At 39.2% G+C, this 20004-nt stretch overlaps 1 protein-coding gene across 2 annotated transcripts in view; it reads left to right on the top strand.

Annotated features, from left to right (window-relative positions):
* Positions 1–20004, top strand: part of GPD2 (glycerol-3-phosphate dehydrogenase 2) — a 124142-nt gene that overhangs the window by 26996 nt on the left and 77142 nt on the right. For both annotated transcript variants that reach the window (XM_036884142.2, XM_036884141.2), the window contains exons 2-3: positions 1960–2069; positions 17979–18150. In XM_036884142.2, the coding sequence (XP_036740037.1) occupies positions 1968–2069; positions 17979–18150 (274 nt within the window). In that variant the 5' untranslated portion in view covers positions 1960–1967. The remainder of the gene's footprint in view (positions 1–1959; positions 2070–17978; positions 18151–20004) is intronic.

Below are 20004 nucleotides of genomic sequence, written 5' to 3'. Positions count from 1 at the left end.
GGGGTGTGGTAACTTTTATGAGGTTATCAATGACATTATCAACACAGAAACAATGATACTGAGCTAAAGTCAGCTATAAAACTCACATCTAAGGGAGCACCAGACCGCTGTCTGTGTGGGGAGTGCACACACATTGTTTAGGTAACTAGTACTGGGTTTGTGTTCTCTGTCCCTAGTCGTCAGGGGAACCCAGTTAGTCTGGAGATAGCCTGCTGTCTCTCACCAGCTAGGGTTTCTATTGTTGTGTGGTAGGCACCCACCTGACCATTGGTAGCAGTGCTGGGGATGGTGATGGTGCGCTGTGACAGATGGATGCTTTCCAAGTTGGCTAAGGTGTGGTTTTTACTATCAGAGCAACCTTGGACATAAGGTTTTGCTTAACATTGACTGAATAATGAATGGAGGCCCCACGTCAGCCTGTACCAATCGTTTTGCATCGCTTGGGTGAGGGGATGGTTGATGTAGAGAAGGGACAGTAAAGAAGGGACCTCCAGCAGCAGAGAACATATACACGGGAAATATTTTTCTGGTGAGAATTTTAATAAAAATGATGAGTCGTAGGAATTTATTAGTTGTCGAAAGGAATGAGATCAGAGGAAAAATAAAATTTTAAGATATGCCGACTTTTATTTTAGTACATAATTGATAGCATTCCAGATCATAGTTACCGACTACACTGAAAGTCTTTGATTTAGGATAGTTACACTAATGGATTCTGTCCATCCAACATGGACCCAGACATTGAAACTGTATCATAATTTACATGAGGTACTATTTGTTCTTTACTATCCTAGGTTAAAACTGACTTCATATTAAAAACTTTGAGTCATGGGATGTCTGTACAGTATAAGGTGTGTTGCCTAGACAGGTCAGACCTCCGTCTGCTCAGGAAAACAGGGTGGTGGCTTTCATTTAAGACGTTGGTATGCCAGCTGTTACTGCCAATGAATGTTTTAGGCAGGTCAGATTGCTCAGTACCACCTCTAGGTTAGAATTTCTTTTTCAGGTGAACACACAGTTTTTCTTTTTTTTTTATTTAGCAGAATAAAAGCAGACAAGAGTTTTTTTTGGTGAAATTTTCCATTTTATGCTTTTTTTGGCTTCTGAAAAAGTTAAAGAATATTTAAGTCTAGTAGTAGAAATATATATATATTTTTTAAAGTGAGAAGAAAGAAAGTCAAGAGCTAACACAACACAAAACTTTGTTTAGCAATATACCGTGAGCATGAAAGAGTGCTTGATCTGGATGGTGCTTACTCCTTACAGCGTGGTGTCTTGAAACTCTGGCTAGAAGAGCCCTTTTCTTTTTAAATTCCCTTAATTAAAGGGATTAATAGTGATAAATCTGTCATTTCATGAAAGAATCAAGAAGGGCATGGCTTCCTTTCACTTTTTATCTGTAAAGTATAGACTTTATAGCGATAGAAACGCAAATGTTGGCTCTTGGCTCTATGAGAACTTCGGTAGGAAAGGTTAAACTCAGAAAGGGGATTGTACTGCAATTCGGAATTAAACACTCGCTAAAGAACTTGCAGCAGGCCTGAGGTTCATTGTCATGTTGAGAGACAGAAGCCTTCTACCAGGTCTCCTTGTGGAGGGGATTAGCAGTTGAACCAATTTGCAAGCGTGCAGTTTCGTCCGATACACAATCACATTTCTTTTCGCAGTTCTCTTGACTTTCTTTATACCTTAAGAATCCTCAGTTGCCTCTTAATTTGCTTTTCTTTAGTTCCCGCTGGAAAGTAACTCTTCCATGGTCAATTCCCTCCTCTAGGTTTTTTGTGATTTGTTTTTGAATTGCTGTATACAAATCGACAGGTTAGTAACTTCCTTATTTTATGTTTTGTTTTCTAGTTTAACGTAGTTTTATAATCGACAGAGGCTCTTTTTATTATGAGGGTTGTTGTGTGATAAAAATCCCAATTAACTTCTTTTTGTTTCCTTTTTTTCCCTCTGTAGGCTAAGAAATGGCATTTCAAAAGGCAGTAAAAGGGACTGTTCTTGTTGGAGGAGGTGCTCTTGCAACTGTCCTAGGCCTCTCTCAATTTGCTCATTACCGAAGGAAGCAAGTAAGTAAACATGTATTGATTAGAATATGAAACTTCAGTCTGTTGAAGAACTGTATATGGGGCGTGTGTATGCTAATGGCTTTTTTGAGAAATACTGGCTCAGCTTGAGCTGAAAAATCCTAATTTAGAATCCTACCTTAAGGATCCCTGAGGATGGTGTCTATCTCATTTTTTGAAAAGTAAATTTTTTTTTTTATCAGAAAGCATTATGTTATTTAGCTGCTGTTTTGGCTTTTTGGTTTTAAAAGCCTGCTTCATTTCTGAGTGCCAGGGTTTGTTCGTCCAGACTTCCCTTGTCTAATCCATCCAGATGTCTGGATGGAAGTTATCAGGGTTCCTGCCAAAAGTTTGTCTTATTCGAAGACAGGCAGCTGGGGAAGGAAATGGAAAAAAGCCTAAACAAAAGGCTCCACCGTGAACCTTAGTTTTATTTCTGAAAGGTTTAGTTACTTACCTGGTATCACTTTATAGTGGGGGAGTTTTTTAGTGGGAGAAAGCCATGGAAATGAGATTCGTATGAAGTTTCCTGATGATTTAAAGTCTCAGTTTATTTTCATTTTATTTTTTCTCCTTTGCACAACTGTGCCTTCCTGTCGTTCAGACTGATGGCAGGAAATAGCTGGTAAATGGTTTTGTTCTTTTCAGGCTTGAGATGTTGGTAGCCACATCGGTAGTTAGTGTTATTGTCTCCTGCTCCCCTTCCCCATGTGGTTCACGGCGTTTTGTGATACCAACGGGATGGGGCATTCCCAAGTTCAGATGTGGAGGTGAAGGAATTTGGCAAACTATTTGTAGCTGGGCTGTCTATGCACTATTCCTTTTGTACATCACTGTGAGAACCTTTAGGCTGTGGGTTGCCTTGTGCTTCCTTCTGTGTCTTTGTCCTACAAAGGGGTAGAGCCAGCCGCATTGCTGGGAGTCGGCATCCTGCATGGAACATACTACTTTAGACAGACATATTAGGAAAAATCAGTTTGCTAGCTTATCACTTAAAAAAAAGAAAAGCTCATTTTTAGTGCTTCCTTCTAAAGACAGACGGTTTGGAAGAGGTTGCATTCATCTTTTTCATTCTCAACAGTGAGCATTGAAATGCACTGACTTGCTACTGAAACTCATCCTCACCCACTGACCAGGCGTGATGCACTATTTCTTTTCAAATGTTCCCTTGGTTCCTTCAAAGTAAGTGTGAGAAGATGTTGTTTCTGCTGACGCTGTTTCAGAAGGGCAGTTCTGTTCGGGACATGGGCTTTAACAGATTAGATTACTTCCACCATCTTTCAGTGCTACCCGAAACGATACAGGGAAAATGCCAGTGCCAAAGGTCATGGTGTCTCATAGGAGGAGCTGTTGCTAAATTTGTACCTGGTGTATGTCTTTAGCCACAGTAAGCATGTTCTCCTCCAGAGTTTATAACTTAACTTGATACCTAGGTAATACTGTTTCATATTTCTTTGATTTCTCTTTAAGCTCCCAGAAGGATAAACAAGCAGTGCTCCCTCCCATCAATCAAGTTAGTGGTGAGTTTTAGTCAGTAAAATCAAGACCCAAGAGGGTCTGTCGATTGCTGGGACATTCTTCTCCTTCCTCAGTTAGACATCCTGACCACCCTAATAGTCAAATGAAACATGTACCAGAGGTTTCAAGTCATTTATAATTTTAATCTGACAAGTTCTTTTGAGAAAAATCACCATAGACATATTCAATCAAAGAGTTGCATCAGACATGCATCCCAGTGTTCACATTCTTTTGTGGTGATTACTGTCCCTTTAAGCCACCGCCATGAGAATATTTCCCGTAGCAGGTTGAGATATAGCCATAGGGATTGGCAGAAAGGAGAGGGGAGAGGAGACCAGCTCATTTGAGCCATTGACATAAAATAACCACAGATCTCAGCTGTCCTTTCTCAGATAATATCTGCCAATCAGCCATTGTAGGAGGGAAAATTTTCCTGACTTCAGCAGTCCAGAAAAATCTGCCCCTTGATAGCCATTATTAGGCTACATTTGGTAGAACCCATAGCCTTAAATGTGACTTAGCATGTTCCATTTTCCACAGAGCAATGCTTAACGTTCTGGCTTGTGTTTTAATATTTTTTCCAGTTTTCAAAGACGACTCCAGCTGATGAACTATCGTCCTTTAAAAATAAATTGGTGTTGCAACCCCAAGATGCTGCTTATGAGAAAGCTGCTGACTTTGCATTCAGATATATTTGCTGGCGCTCCTGTGCTCGAGGCTCTGGCTCCTTAAGTCCCCTAGCCTGTGCTCATTTGATATTCACAGTACAAATCTTCCTTCCTAAAATACAGGCAGGGCTTGTATTCTAAATACAAGCGGGCTGATTGTATTTAGAAAGTCCGTCAATTGTTAGAGCTTGTTCGGTGACGGGATAATGCTCTAATTGTTCAGTTGCCAGGTCAGCTCACAAACATCTTTCAGGTCTATTCTCCAGTTAAATTAGCTGTATTTCCAAGGAAAAGAGTAGAAGAAAACTATTATATTTACTTTTTAAAATTAATTAAACAAAATGCAGTGAAACTGCATACCATGGGGTTCACTGACCTTTTCACTCAGTTGCTTCAATAAAAGCTACTGTAGGTGAGGAAGTAGAAAGGTTGTGGAGACTCTGGTATTTCTGGGGGCAGCTTAGGGGTTAGAGGTGATAGCAATGATTTTTCTTGTTTCATTTTACTTCATAGTATGGCTTTTCCTCATAGAAGCGTATTATGAACATTTATATTTATTTTGTCAGTGGTGAATAGTGTCCACTATTGACCCAAGTGAAGCCCAGAGATTTTTTTCTTTTGAGGTAAGTAAAGTCAGCTTTAGAAAGGATGGGTCTTTCAAAGGAGAGAGCTATTACTATTATTAATGTTATTTTCTTCTGGAGTTTGGGCACCCTAGACCTTCGATTCCAGTGAGGAAGCTGATGAGGGAAAGGAGGTGAATGTTAATTGACTTTTTTGACTGTGTCCACCTGCAGGGAAGGATGCTTATGGCCACAAATGACCTCCACCTTCTAGACCTCATTCGGTGATGCATGTAGGAGTTTTTGAGTGGTTTTGGAGGGGCTTCCTTTCATTTCATTTCCCCTCTGCTTTTATTTTCCACACCCACAAGTAGATGACTAGGTTTCCACAAAGGCTTCTTGATTTTTTTCTCTCCCCAGACAAACCATATGCCAGGGAACAGGAGGCTAAGTAGTGGGATATAAACATCCTACCTTCTTAAATCCCACAGGGATGCAGCAGGCAAACACCTCTGCAGTGGTGTGCAGTTTCGAGAGTAAGGTCTTTGTCATTCACTGTTTATTATAGACTGTTTAATAGTGAATTTTTGATTGAAAAGGATGCAGATGACAGCCAGTCTTCCTCTCAGGACAGGAAGCGCCCCTAGTGAACGGAAAGTGTCACTTCACGGTGGAGTGTCCTTTTTGAATCTTGAGCTGGAGGGAGAATGGCGGAGATGAAGTGGGGAGTTTAAATTGGAAGAGGGGTGCTCCGTGCTTTCAAAGCCGGTAAACCTTGTGGGGAGCATGGATGGGGAGCATTAAAGCCAGGGCTGCAGGGGGTTCCTCACATTGGGATGGGGAGGGGAGTGAAACGGGGGCAAAAATAAAGTGGGGGTGCAGATTTGACTGAGAGCTGCCCCAGGCTTTTGTCTTTTCATTATAGACCAAGGGCATTTTTTGAAAAAATATATATATTTTTTACCTCAACTTGTACTTCATACCTTCTAGGTCCTAAGTGGAAACATTGGTGTTGTAGTGTGGGCTTCTTTTTTTAACCCCAGTGGTGTGGTTGATGTAACAGAGATCTGTGCAGGTCTGAGGGTGGACCCTGTCACGTAACACATGCTGGGTTTCTTCCTTCCATTACCCACTCTGAAGGTGTGGAGGGCTCTGTGAGCCAGCTCTGAGGTGAAGCCTGAGAACCACTGCGAACTTTCTGAAAGCCCGGATGTGGAAGCTTTTTTTCTCCTTTTCTGCACTTTACATAGGCGAGAGTGGGCTTCAGAGTTATGGAAATCAAGGACCCTTTTCAGGGTGAGCAGAGATCTTACTAGCACCAGGAACCTGAGAGACTCTCATTGATTGGCCCTGCCCTCACGAGCGACAGGACAGAAGGGAGGACAATACGGTCTTTGGGGCAGTCTTTGCAGTCTGCTTGCATCCCACACCTAGCTTTACTGAGGAACTGAGAGACTAAGGGCAGTTTTCTTAAATTCTCTGGGCCTGCCTCTCCTCCATCTCTAAGGTGGGGAGAGCAGCGGTTCTTCAGTCACAGGGTTGTCGAAGAGCAGCAGGGCCTGCCAGAGTTCCTGGGACCTAGTGAGCTTTCAAAGAGTGCTCGTGCTGGCCAGATTCCTGGGTGGTATGGCTGGAAAGTGTGGTTGTGATGAGCAGGAAAGTTGCTCTTGTTACTGGAGGCCCTGCATTCAGGGGTCCCTCCCTTGTAAAGACTTTGAGATTAGTAGCAAAAATGTCTTCATCTGCGGTTGTGGGAGAATGGATAGAAAACAGGTACAACGCACACCCTTCTGTTTCCTCTTTGTCTTGCTTCCTGATCTAAGCATGAGCCACTAATAAGGTGCACAACCCCCATTCTTGACTTAAGCTCTTTTCCTGTTGTATGTAACAAATTTCTTGAAGTTCCCACTGTTTTTCTTTTTCTATTTAGGCTTTTATGAGTTATGGCAGACTTATATGGCTGATATGTGCCTAAAATGTTATGTTAATATAGTCTTTTTGATTTATTAATTAATATGTGGTACAAGGGTTTTGGAATTCTATGGTGAAACATTTTAAAAAACAATGTTTTAAAAAAAGTTCGTTTTCTTTCTTTTAAATCGAAATTTTCTTATGTCATTTTAGCTTGAAGTGGAATTCAATTAGACTTAACTATTTTCCAAAGTCAGTGATGTAGTAAATAGTTGTTAATGACAGGATCTTCATGCTATGTAAAAACACCCTGTCACTTTGCAATTCACTGTACTTGTAAGGGGTCTACTTATTACTATAGTTAACTCCGTTACTTGTGAAATAAGGGAGCATGAAACAAATGATAATGGTGATGCATTAGGTGAGTTTAATTACAGATGAAGCTATATTACTTTTACTGATAGTGTCATCAAAACTTAGGAGGAAAAATATTTATGTTCATGAAAGGCAAAGTGATGCATGGGTAATTAAAATCCATAGGAATTTTGAGAAATATAAAAAGATAAGATTAGTGAAGAAGCAAAAAATAGAATGGTCATTTCTAGCCAGAGTAAGATCTACTTTGGGGTTTATTTTAATGGACCCCCAAATGAACAGATATTTATCATCCTGACTGTGTTGTTCAGGTGTGACTGAGTTTTGGTGAGCCTGCTGTTGTGCACAAGTTATAGAACTTTTCAGAACTCCAGTTTCTTCATAAGGGAAGGATAATGTCACTCTAATTGCAGGCTCTTTCCCCCTGCTTATACTGTGCTAAGTCAGTATATGTAAGCCAATGACACAAAGCAGCTCTTTGGTGCTGTTATTTCTTTCCCTTCCCCTGATATAAGATGAAAATTGGAAATAGACTTAATAAAAGAGATGTAACACCATAGTCCTTTAAATAGCTGAGCTTTTGGTATAATGTGTATATTAACTGCCAAACAGAGAAACTGGTAGAGGTTAGAGAAAACCTGAAGTTCCAATGTATATCTATGGAAGAGAAGTCAACTTACAAGCCTAACGCCAAGGTGAGGATGTGGAACAACAAGAAATCTCAGTTATTGCTCATGGGAATGAAAAATGATACAGCTACTTTATGAGGCAGTTGGTAGTTTTTTACAAAACTAAACATACTCTTACCATATGATCCAACAATCGTGCTCATTGACATTTACCCAGAGGAGATGAAAACTTCTATCTACACAAAAATGTGCATATGGATGTCTGCAGCAGCTTTATTCATAATTGGCAAAAGTTGCAAGCAACTAAGATGTCCTTCAGTCGGTGAATGGATAAGTAAATTGGTATGCCTAGACAAATGGAAGGTTATTCAGCACTAAAAAGAAGTGAGCTATCAAGTCATGAGTAGACATGGAGGAACCTTAGGTGCCTATTGCTAAATGAAAGAAGCCAGTATGAAAAGGCTACAGACTGTTTGATTTCAACTCTATCACGTTCTGTAAAAGGCATAACTATGGATACAGTAAAAAGATAGTGGTTACCAGGCATTCGGGGAAGTGAAGGGTGAGTAGGCAGAGCAAGGAGGCTTTTTAGAGCAGTAAAACTACTCTGGATGATGTTATAAGCATAGATAGATACATGATATTATATGTGTGCCCAAACCCATAGAATTTACAACACCAAGAATGAGCCCTTAAGTAAACTATTGACCTTGGGTGATTGTGATGTGTCAGGTCATTTCATCCTTGGTAAAAATTGTGCCATTCTGGTGAGTGATGTTGATAAAGGCCATGCATGTCTAGGGACAGAAGATATATGAGAAATCCCTGATCTTCCTCTCAGTTTTGTTGGAAACCTATAACTGCCCTAAAAAACTAAAACCTTTTAAATGAATAACTAATACTTAAAATCATAAGCATAGCACCTAGAACCTGATGTCAACTAAGAAATTTGTAATGATGAAAACTCCACTTAAGCATCGTGTTTCAGTAATATCTGTGGTTGAATATAACAATTTTTTTTGAGCACCCTTAATATCTTTAAGAATTTAATCTCAATTATAAATATTCTTCTGGTTCCTAAGCCAAAAAATATCTGTGGGTTTGAAATTAGTATAAGTCTTCCGGAGCACTGATGTCGCTGAAATTATCACGTGACACGTTTGCTTTATGCTTGCCAGATTGCTTTTAACTTCATGAGTCAATTCAGGCTACGAGACTTGTTTGTTCTGTCTAAGTAAATAACCTTCCATCTCCAGAGGCATTTTTCATAGATTCATAAACAGCCTTTTTCTTAAAGAAAACTTACCAAGTCCTGTAACAGCAACTGTTCTTAAACAGTCTTCACGTTTAGGTGGGAACTGTAGTGTTAGATAGCACATGAAGGATGTATATTAAGGAAGAGAAAGGACTAGTGGTTGGATACTGAGCTTCTGGGTTCTATCTGCCTGCTTGAAGAGCTGTCAGCATCAGCATGATGTCACATACAAAGGCAGAAATGTCTCTGCACCATGGTTTGATGGAGCTCCCACTTGATCTGTCCTTTTGAAGCTTTATGTGTGTAGATTTGTTTTTATGTAAGTGATAGGGCCTCATCCATCAGAGGAAGACTGTGGACTATGTATGGACTGTAGAGAGGGTAGGCAAGTTGTATCTCTTGGCTTGTAATGCTAAACGTATCTCATAGTTGTGTATTCATTGTAGTAGGCTAGTTGGTGTAATAAACAACCCCCACATCACAATGAAGGTTTATTTCTTGCTCATATTACAGTTTAATGAAGGTAGGTGGGGCAACTGTTTCTTGCAATAACTTAAGGACCTGTGTCTCTTCATTCTAATGGCTCTGCCATGTTGCAGGGCAATGACACTGGATCATTTCCAGCCACCTGGAAAACGGGGTGAGAAATGAAATCCAGCAGTGTTCTCTGAAGAAGAGAAAAAGTTCTGTTAAGCATTCAGCTGTTACATCTGTGTCCTGACTTTAGTTTCTAATCCAGTTGACAAATAAGTGGTATTTCTTTTGATGAGCGTTTTATTGTTAGAGTTTATGCCAAAGATTATAGCATTCACTTGCTTCTGTAGTTTAGGACCCTGTGCATAGATTCCTGGAAGAACAGTTTTTTCCTAGAAACACAACGAAATATTTTGGGGCTATGTCTGATATCTAAAGTTGAAGAGGATTCTGAATACACTGTACTTTTGATAAGGACAGTTTGAACTATTCTTAACTAGTCTATATGGTTAACCATTTTTTTCAGAGGCATGTTTCTTCAAAGCACTAACATTATGCAGGCAGCGCTGGAAATGTTCTTTGAAGAGCATCCTATCATCTTCCTTATAATTTTGGTTTTTATTTAACACTTAGCTCCCAAAGTGGGCCATGGCAATGTCTTTGAGTTATAACTCACATCAGGCCTTCGAGGAGTTTGTGATGCTATTTTATTGCTGGCATACCAATTCATCGAGGTTAACTGTGCTGCTATAGGTCACACAGTGAGTCAACGACTGAGCTATGATTAGCATTGACAGCTGGTGAGCTTCTAGGCTGTTGCTAACTGAGCAACATTGACATTCATTCTGATTTGACTTTGCATTTCATTTTCAACTATTTATTCATTTTAAGGCCTCTTTAAGAAACTTTTTGAGGGTTATTGTGGGATTGAGAAAACTTTCTGTAAGTGCTTTGGGAGAGTCCTTTAGCTCCCTTCACCCTTCTCCCCATCTCCAGCTTAATAGTTAAGTTGTGTTTATGGTAGGAAGGCTTCCTCTAGGTAGAGCTTTGGCAAATTAAGAAGAAAATAGAAGTTTCAAGATAAGTTAGGCAATGTTCATTTTACTTCCTTTATTTTGCAATTTGTGATTTTTCAACAAAACTCTGAGATCTAGTTATATTTATGAGTATAAACTAGAAAAATTACAAAAATGTGCATATTTGCTGAAATAATTCATGAGAATTGGAATGTGTACATCACAAATTTGGCCCACACAAATTAGATTTCAGACAAGCAAATGGCCCAGAACTACTTTGAACTTAACGGCTGAGATGTAGTCGAGGGTCATCTGGATTGTAAAGTTTAGAACCCGTCATTTGGCTCATTGGATCAGTGTTTATTTATCTGAGAGGGATGGAGCCAGAGCAAACCCTCTCCATCCACTTCCAGATGTATGTTGCAGGGAGGTTTTTAAGGAAAAGTGCTGTTTCATGGAATTTTGGGTGTTGTGGAAACTCAACTGCCCAGTGTGGCTGGCCACAGGTGAGAGATTCCCTAGGGTTTCTGATTTCACTGATTGCCATCAACATCCCCCTGCTTTGTTCATGCCAGAGAGGCTGGCAGATCGAGGGGTCCAAGTAACCCACACATACAGGCAAAGATAACTAGCAGAGCTGAGGACTTGGAGATTGTAATCAAACCTGGGATCAAATTCTGATTCTCTTAGTTACTTTCCCAAGGAATGACTGAGCTCACTTTCTTCAGTGGCCAAAGGATGCCTCCCTTTGGGTATAATTGTGAGGTTTAAAGGCACGAACATATTAGAGTGGGGCTAGCAGCAGCTGGGCCATAATTATTTTGCCTCTTCTTCCCTGATCCGGGCTTCCTCTCCAGATCTTCTCATTCTCATCATGCTCTTGGAATTGAAGAAAAACATCAAATTTAGACACCTCCAAACGTATCCTATGTTTTTAAAATATTTATTTGAAAATCAGTAAAACATATCCCTCAAACCTGAGAGCTTGTCAGTTATAATACGAATTTATTGGAAGTAGATTTCAGACAAGCAAATGGTTTTTCCTGTTTTCCAGCTGTAAAGAAGTTTTATGATTTAATGGTTTGGATATAGTACGTCATTGTTAAAAGAGCTCCTCTGTGATTTCTCGAAGGAACCACAGCCACTCAAAGACTGGAAAGCACCTTCAAGGTAAACAAGAGCTGTGACTTCAGCCACCCCAAAGGCTGGCCCCCATTTTGTTTTCTCTTTTCTGGTCCCCAGTGGAGATGACAGTCCAACCATTTAGCAACTCTTCCTCCAGAGTAATCACCAGTTTGCTCACATTGAGACATGTTGCTTACTGTCATGTAAGTACAAGGAAAAAACATCATTGTTTAGCATCACAAAGTGATTCAGGACGTGATTCATTAAAACATCTTAATATTCACAGTAAGGAGATGCTTTCTTGCATTTTCTTTCCAGAAATGTACAAATATAGTTAGTCTTTTTCAGTGACAACAAAACACACAGCAATTTCCCTTAAATCCAGCAGTTCCATTCTCAATATGTGATTGAATCACATGATATGGGAAAGAGTGAGAGCGATAGTTGCAGTATGAAGTGATTTGCATGAAGCCCTACTTTATACTCCAATTATTACTGTACATGATTACAGGACAGCCGGGTTGCTAATTGCCTGTGGTCTTTAAATATTCACTTCTTTCAGAAATAGACACTAATTATTAGATCTTGTTTTCGGTCTCACCCGAAGTTGCAAATGCCTAGGATTTTTTTTTTTTTTTATTAATTTGCAAGTCTAATGGTGCACTGACATAGTAAAACTGATCTTGTTCTGAACCTTGCTCTGTTCTTTAGAATGTAAACTCCTGAAGATGATGAACTTGGTTTTTCAGTTCTGTGTAGGTGTTCATATGTGCCCATCTCTTGACAAAAGCTAAGCGTTTGCTATCAGAATGCTAGAGGAATTTTATTTATTTTTTAATGTAGATGAAAATATGCTCCCAAGTTGACAAAAACCCTACTCTTTAATTCAATAAAATTATTTTAAATCATAATTAAATGAACCAGAAATAACGTCTGTCATATGAAACATGAGATATACCCCTAATTCTACCAAGATTAGAATTTTTTTTTGTCTGGGGGCTGTGTTTGGAATCGTGCAAGCAAATAGCAGCTTGCTTTGTGTCTTAGCCTCTCCTTTCTTCTGGCTTCAGTGGCTGAATTGGGTATTTGATCCTGGATCTGGTAGTGGGTAGTGCTGGGCGCGGCCTGTCTTTAGACCAGGGTTGGCACACTTAATGCTTACAGGAGCCAGACTAGTGAGATACAAGTGCGAAGCTAGTGAGCTGGAACCGTGAGCTGAAGAGCACACATGTCCTGCTCAGGGCAGCGGCTGCTGTCCCGTTGCAGCAGATTCATCTCAGATAGGAATCCTGATTTTTATGTGAAATATAACAGTTGTGAAATATTGGATGTGTCATTCATGTTTTTAAGAGAGTAATGTGCTGACCGAAGAAGAGATGTCAGTATGACTTCTGGTTTTAGCAAATGCTATCCCTGCTTCCTTTCCACGTATCGTCACCCAGCCTAATGCCTAGTCATTTTTCTCGACCTGATGCAGTTACAATTTCCAGGAAACCTCCCCAGGTCTGGCTTAGGGGTGCCTCCTATGATTCTTGTCGTCTCAACTCTATCTTAAATCCTCCCATTAAGCAATGTTATAATTACCTCTTTTCCTGCTTCTTTTTGGCCCCCTCTCGGTGGACTCCGTGAGGGGTTATCATATCGAGTGGATGAATGAGAGATGGTGGTGAGGTGTCTTCTCAGGACACAGGAGAGCCTTGGTCTCTCAGGTGACGCTGGGCATGTTGCCATTACAAGGCTTCTCCCAGAACCTCTGGATCAGTCCTCTAGGGAAGCTTATCTCCCAGATTCCTGTTTAATGAGCTGCCTTAAAAGGAGGAGCGTGAGGAAGGAGCATTCTGGGAGGATGTGGAGCACAAAGGCCTCTTTTCTCAAAGCGTGCTGTTGCCTACCACTGCTGTTTTATTCCTGCCACTTGTCTCTTCTTTATTTCCTTTCAGTCAACATATTCTAGGGAAGGTAGAGTGCAGATGTGTTTTGTGACTCAAAACCATATGAAGCCCAAATGAGTCTTTCTCTTGTCATAATTAGAAGTAGGGCCTTAGGCTGTGTTTACTGCCTCTAAAATAAACTTGCTGCTTAGCTTCACAGTTGCAACACTTTCCAGTTTTTATGAAAAAAATAAACAAAAATAAAATGTTATTTAAAATGTAGTGTTAGAAATTAAATAAATTACCCTCAATAGTGTTGACTATTTTTTAAAAAAATTTTGGAAGAACTGTGCAGGAAACCCTCCACAACAAAACTGTACCAAAAACCAAAACTTTCTGCCTTTGGCAGCTGGTGAGAGCTCAGCCTATTATATCCATTAAGTCTGTTATTTTCCCTCAAATTATATGCAGAGTCGATACGGTGTAGCAATAGAAAACTTAGTCTCTGCTGCCAGGCTGTGTAGGTTGAAGTCCTTGCTCTCTTCTGTACTATCTGTGTAATCATAGGCTAATTGCTAAGCTTTTCTGTGTCTCAGTTACATCTTCTGTAAAAAAGAGATGATAATAGTAACTAACTCATAGTGTTATTGTGAAGATCAAATAAATAGGAAAAAATAAAATCTTTATAATAGTGCTTGGCACTTAAATACTATATACATAATTGCCTTATTTTTTTCAAGTCAAGTTTATTGAGGTATAATTGAGGGTATCCTTTACATGCAATATAATACACCCTTTATAATTACAGTTCTGTTAGTTTCGATAGGTGCGTAGTCATGTGACCACCACCACACTCAGGATAAAGAACATTTCTATCCTTTTTAAAAGTTCTCTCATTCTCTTTGTAGTCAATGTTTCCCTCCTTCCATCTCCAGAATCTGACAATCCTTGACCTGTTTTCTGACCCTACACTTTTGCTTTTATAGAACATCATATAAACAGAATCATTTCCTCTATGGACTTCTGGGTCTAGTTTCTTTCACTTAGCACCAGGATTGGCACATTTTCTATGAAGGGCCAGGTAGTGCAAGTTTTAGGCTTGCAGGCCATACAATCTCTTTTGCAACTACTCACTCTGCTATTGCTGTCATGGACTGTAGGTGAATGACTGGCTGTGGCCATGTTCCAGAAAAACTTTGTTTATTAAATCAGGTGGCAGCCAGATTGGGGTGGAAAATCATAATTTGCTGACCCCTAACTTAGCATAATGCACTTGAGATTCATTCATGTTATTGCATCTACAAGTGGTTTGTTCTTTTTACCCCTAATTATTATTCCATTGCATAACTGTACTAGTTTGTTTAGTCATTCATCAGTGATAAATGAAGCCATTGTAAACATTTTCTGCAGGTCTTCATGTGAACACAGGTTTTGATTTCTCTTGAGTAATTACCTGGGGAAGGATTGCTGGGTTATATGGTTAGTGTACGTTCACTTTTATAAGAAACTTTCAAATTGTTTTCCAAAATGGCTGTATCATTTTGCATTTCCACTGGGTGGACAAGAAGAGTTCCACTGGTGTTGTATTCTCACCAGCACTTGGTATTGTCCATTTTTTTGTTATGCTTAAGCTAGTCTAAAAAGACTGAAGAATCTTAGAAACTGGAGTAAAGACAATTACCTTTAACCTAAATTAAGTTGGAAACTCCTAAAGGCTTTTACACATGGAAATGACATGATTTAAGTTTTGAAGTAATTACCCCAGCTGCAGTGTGGACAACGACTTAGAAGGAGGCCTGGTAAATGTGTGGAGACCTGTAGGAGGATGTCGAATTAGAACAGGGGAGAGGTGGCACTGAAAGTGAAATGGCTAGATGTGAGAAGTTTTTAGGAGTTGGAATTGACAGAACTCAGTGATTGATCAGATATGGGATTTCAGAGAGAAGCACAAGCAATTAGATGGGCAATGGTACCTGTACTGAGGTGAGGAATATGGACAGGGAAAAGGTGTGGGGAGATGAAATCATCAGTTCAGTTTTGAGATATATGGGAGGCATCCAAATAGGGGTGCCAGGTTGGTAGTTTGATGTCTAGGTTCTGGGATAGGGGGGCAAAATTGGAAGTCAGTGAGGTATAAATGATATATGACAGTATGGAGGTAGAAGAAATTCTCTAGAGAGAGAGTTTTTAGTTATCAGAGGAGAATGAGTAGGACAGACCCAAGAGGAAAGTCAATGTTTAATGTTGGGAGGTAGAGGGACGTCCAACAGAAACTAGGAAAGAGAGTTCAGTGCAGACCATGGTCTCCTGGATGCTGAGGTGAGTGAACAGCCAGTTGTGTCCCGAGATGAGCTAAAATCGGGGACAAAAAGAGCTCATTGGACTTAGCAGCAGAGGGGACATTAGTGAATTTTGGTGATGGTGGTAGTGGTGGTGGTGTATATGTGCAAACACACATTAGAGAGGGATAAGTGGGTTGAGGCAGAGTAGGAGGCCGGCAGTAAGGGTATGTATGCAGGTCTTTCTAGAATATTTAGAGTGGTTGTTAGAAACATGCGTAAGAGGGAATTTTTATTGTGAAGGTGAGACAGTATAGAGCATGCTAATGAGAAGAATGAGGCAGAGGATTAAGGCAGGAGAAACAGTGCAGTCTATGGAATGACATACCCACAAGGCATGAGAGATGCCCATCAGGCCTAGCATCCTTGCTTAAGATGAAATTCACTTGAGTTTTGTATTCATAGTTATCACCTGTTAAGCAGGGTAGACTACAGACCTTTTTGTATTACCAAGATCTCATGACTAACACCATAATGTAGTACACACATTTATTTCTCAGGTATTTCTAGAAAACTTACCAAGCAGAAAGTGTCAGGAAAATTCTCAGGATGTGTGAAAGTGCTGGCAGTTGAATTGCTGATGGGCCTTGTGACTGAGTCTCACCCAGCTGTCTCAGGCTGATGGAATCCTCCAATGAAAAGCACTCCCTGCCTCATGTGAATGGTCATAGCCTGGTGCTTTCCCCTCTATTTTGGCATTCGTTCCTTCTACATACTTGTTGTATCTGTATCTATGGTAGATACTTATATGTGTGTATATTTTCTTCTTCTCATTAGATGATGGAAGGCAAAGATCATGTTCTCCACAATACCCAGCAGTTACATTTATGTAGTTTGTTACCTTAAATTTATATATCTAAATATGAACGTGGGGAAATGGTTACTAGCAGATACTTAGGAGGAGTCATATAAAGGAGAATAACATTTTTGTGGCTTGGCATCTGAATTGATAGCCTGAAAAGTTATGGCATCTGATCATAACCTTTTGTTTTTATGATACTTTGTAAAATACATTTTGAAAGTTCCCTGTTGTATGCTATTTAAGAATCCAGTTATTTAATAATAATAATAATACTATCTCTTTTGTGGTACTCTTACCGTTTACTAACCACTTTCATATCATTATTCCATTCAGACTGAGGACACTTCAGAGATGTAGAGATAGACACATCACAGGGGTTTTATCAATTCTATAAATGAAGAAACCAAGGCCCAGAGGAAAATGTGTCAAAAGTCACACCACTGGTAAACCAGCATGCTGTGGCCCGAGCGAGCCCCTCACCCTAGTCCAGGCTCCTTTCGGTGTACCCTATGGCTTCCAGATTAATTTTTATAGAAATTCAATTGGCCTGACAATAATTAAATGTAATTGTAAGGAGCAATTTGGTTTATTTTTTGAAATGAGTACAAAAAAATCACTTATCAGAACACTCTCTTGGTCAGAGCTAATATCACCTTTACTTACACAAGCTTTGGCCTTGTGGTTCAGAGCTTCCTAAGTGGCCCCTACGACAAAATGGGAAAAATGCTGTTTTGCATTTGTGCTGACTTAAGCTTTTAGATCCCCACGCTCTAGAATGTGTCTTTGTTAGGGGAATTAATGAATGAAGGACACAAACTTTTAAGAAGTTGTAGAAAGGCATTAAGTGCTTTTCCCATCCTTTTAGCACTTTTAAATGTTATCTAAATGAATTGCTGCTGCTGGATAAAACATTTCCTTATGTTCTCCCATATATATATATATATATATATATATATATATATATATATATATATATATATATATAAATTTTATATAAATATATATTAAAAAATATATATATATATATATAAATTGTCTTAGTGCATTTGGGAATTGCTGTATACTGTGGCAAAATCATTGAACTTGGCCGTATATGACATCAAAACAAGCAGTTGAGATACTGAATCTGAAGCCAGACATCCCACGCCTAAATTGTTGTAATTCATGAAAAACAAAATATTCTCAAAAATTTAAGGTCTTTCATTTTCCACAAGGTAATTCCATGTGGAAAAACTCCTTGTGGAGCGTGGACCCGTGGGCTAGCTCTGGTATTCCTTGTCTCCATTACAAATGTCTTCTTTTAGTATACAGTTTATTAAGTTGGCATTCTAGACGAGCAACTAAAAACGGTCTGCTTTTATATCAGGTGAACCTGGCCTATGTTGAAGCAAAAGAGTATGTTTCAGAACCAGTTAACAGAGAGCCTCCTTCCAGAGAAGCTCAGATACTGACTTTGCGAAACATGTCTGAATTCGATATTCTTGTGATTGGAGGAGGAGCAACAGGGTGCGGCTGTGCCCTAGATGCGGTCACCAGAGGTAAGTCCCGGTGCGGATGCTGTGGTACATATAGAGCTCCCACCTTCCCTCCGCCAGGTAAACACACAGTACGCATTCTGTGCTAGTAAAGTCACACTTCTGTTGCTTTTCCTAATTTTCCATCCTTCATGAAGCATTTTCAAAAATAGGCTTGTGCAATTTGAAAATTAAATATAACTTGGTTTTTACACTTGAAAGAATTTCCTTAAAAAGAAAGCTATATTCCTGTGCATTCATTGATTTGGTGTTCTTGCTAATTTTTTTTTTTTTATTTGCACAGTGGTGAAGTAAATACATTTAAATGAAATAAAATTATCTGTAGATCACTTGAAATCACATTTATGTCAGGGAAGTGTAGAAAAGATGTATGAGGATGGATTAATCTATTAAAATAATTGTTTTTGTTCCTGTGTCTCTTAAAATCATTTCTGCCTATGAAAAATAGACTCTAGTTTGGAAAACTCAAGTTTATGTGAATAAATAATGGAAAAGACTATTGCTTACCTTTAGTTCTGTCTCAGCTACCCTATTAACATTAGGAAAGATATGATGAAAAGCTCTTTAAAAATGGAAATGTGACAAGTAAAGAAAGTTCAGTATAAAACACCAATAATGCTCTTATATATATGATCATATTTAATAAAATAATTTGCTTTTTGCCTGTGGTTATTATTATAGAGTTTGCAATCAAGGCAATCTGGGTACATATCCTGGCTTAGCTGCTTTATCAGATGTACTTATATGTGTGAACATGCACACATGCACACACCTGGGCAAATTATTTAATTTCTGCAAGATTCTTCATCTTTCATGTAAGGGAAAAAAACTTCTTTGACTAATTGTTATGAGGATTAAATGTGTAATCATCAAGAGGACTTGTAACAGTGCTTGTCCCGCAAAATAGAAGCTCAGAGACTGTTGTAGTTGCCATTATTCACTTGGAGGCAAAAAACTTTTAGAACCAGTTGTACTAGAGAAATAATCTTTTGTGATGTTCTTAGATGTATCAAATTGGGCTGGGCACTGCTGCAAGGAATTTTGATGCTGGATTATTTTAGTTACTATATGAGGTTCACTATTTATTCAGTTATATACTCAATGGTAATAATTTATTACATGGAATAATAATTCTCAGATTAAGTTACTGCCACAGCCACCCTAGATTTAGTTACCGTCTATCCCAATTGAGTTTATTCTCACAGAAATGAAATAAATTTAATGAGATTTAGACACACACAAACAAAAAAAGTGGCTTAGATTTACTATGATTGCACTCACTTAAGTTTTGATCCATGCAGACTTCACAGTCTAGATCCTTCTTGTTACTTCTAAGTAATAGTAAATTCAAAATACAGGCATTAGAATCTATTCTGTTGCCAGGGAGGCCTCAGTTTTCATATAAGTCCCTGTCTGCATCCATGGTTTATAACTTGAGCCAGGTTATCCTTGGACATGCTAAAGCAGATGGAAAGAATATTTGCAGGCATCTCAAGGTTTGAGCTCAGCAATCTCGCCTGGAAGCCTGGGCAGGAGTGTGGGAATAGAGGACACATTCACCACATAATGGGAGGTCTTGTTTGGGACAGCCGTTTTCAGCAGTTAGAGTTTACTGGTGACAATATTCTATATCAAAGAGTATCATTTCCCCAGTAAGATTCAGAAAAATATATTTCTCAGTGTCTCCATTTATGTTCATATCATGTCTATGTACTGAAACATATAGCAGTTGTTTCTCTTCCGATTCTGCAAATATTCACTGAGTGCCTGTTATTTGCGTGGCTATGTGCAAGATGCCAATGAGTGTGTAAAGATGATTGATGGTGTCGACACTTTTAGGGTTCTCCTAGTTTTCTT

Source organism: Manis pentadactyla, chromosome 8, assembly GCF_030020395.1.
Source record: "Manis pentadactyla isolate mManPen7 chromosome 8, mManPen7.hap1, whole genome shotgun sequence".
In the NCBI taxonomy this organism is placed as follows: domain Eukaryota; kingdom Metazoa; phylum Chordata; class Mammalia; order Pholidota; family Manidae; genus Manis; species Manis pentadactyla.
Note: the sequence above shows the minus strand (reverse complement) of the source record. Positions and strands in the feature narration are given on the sequence as shown.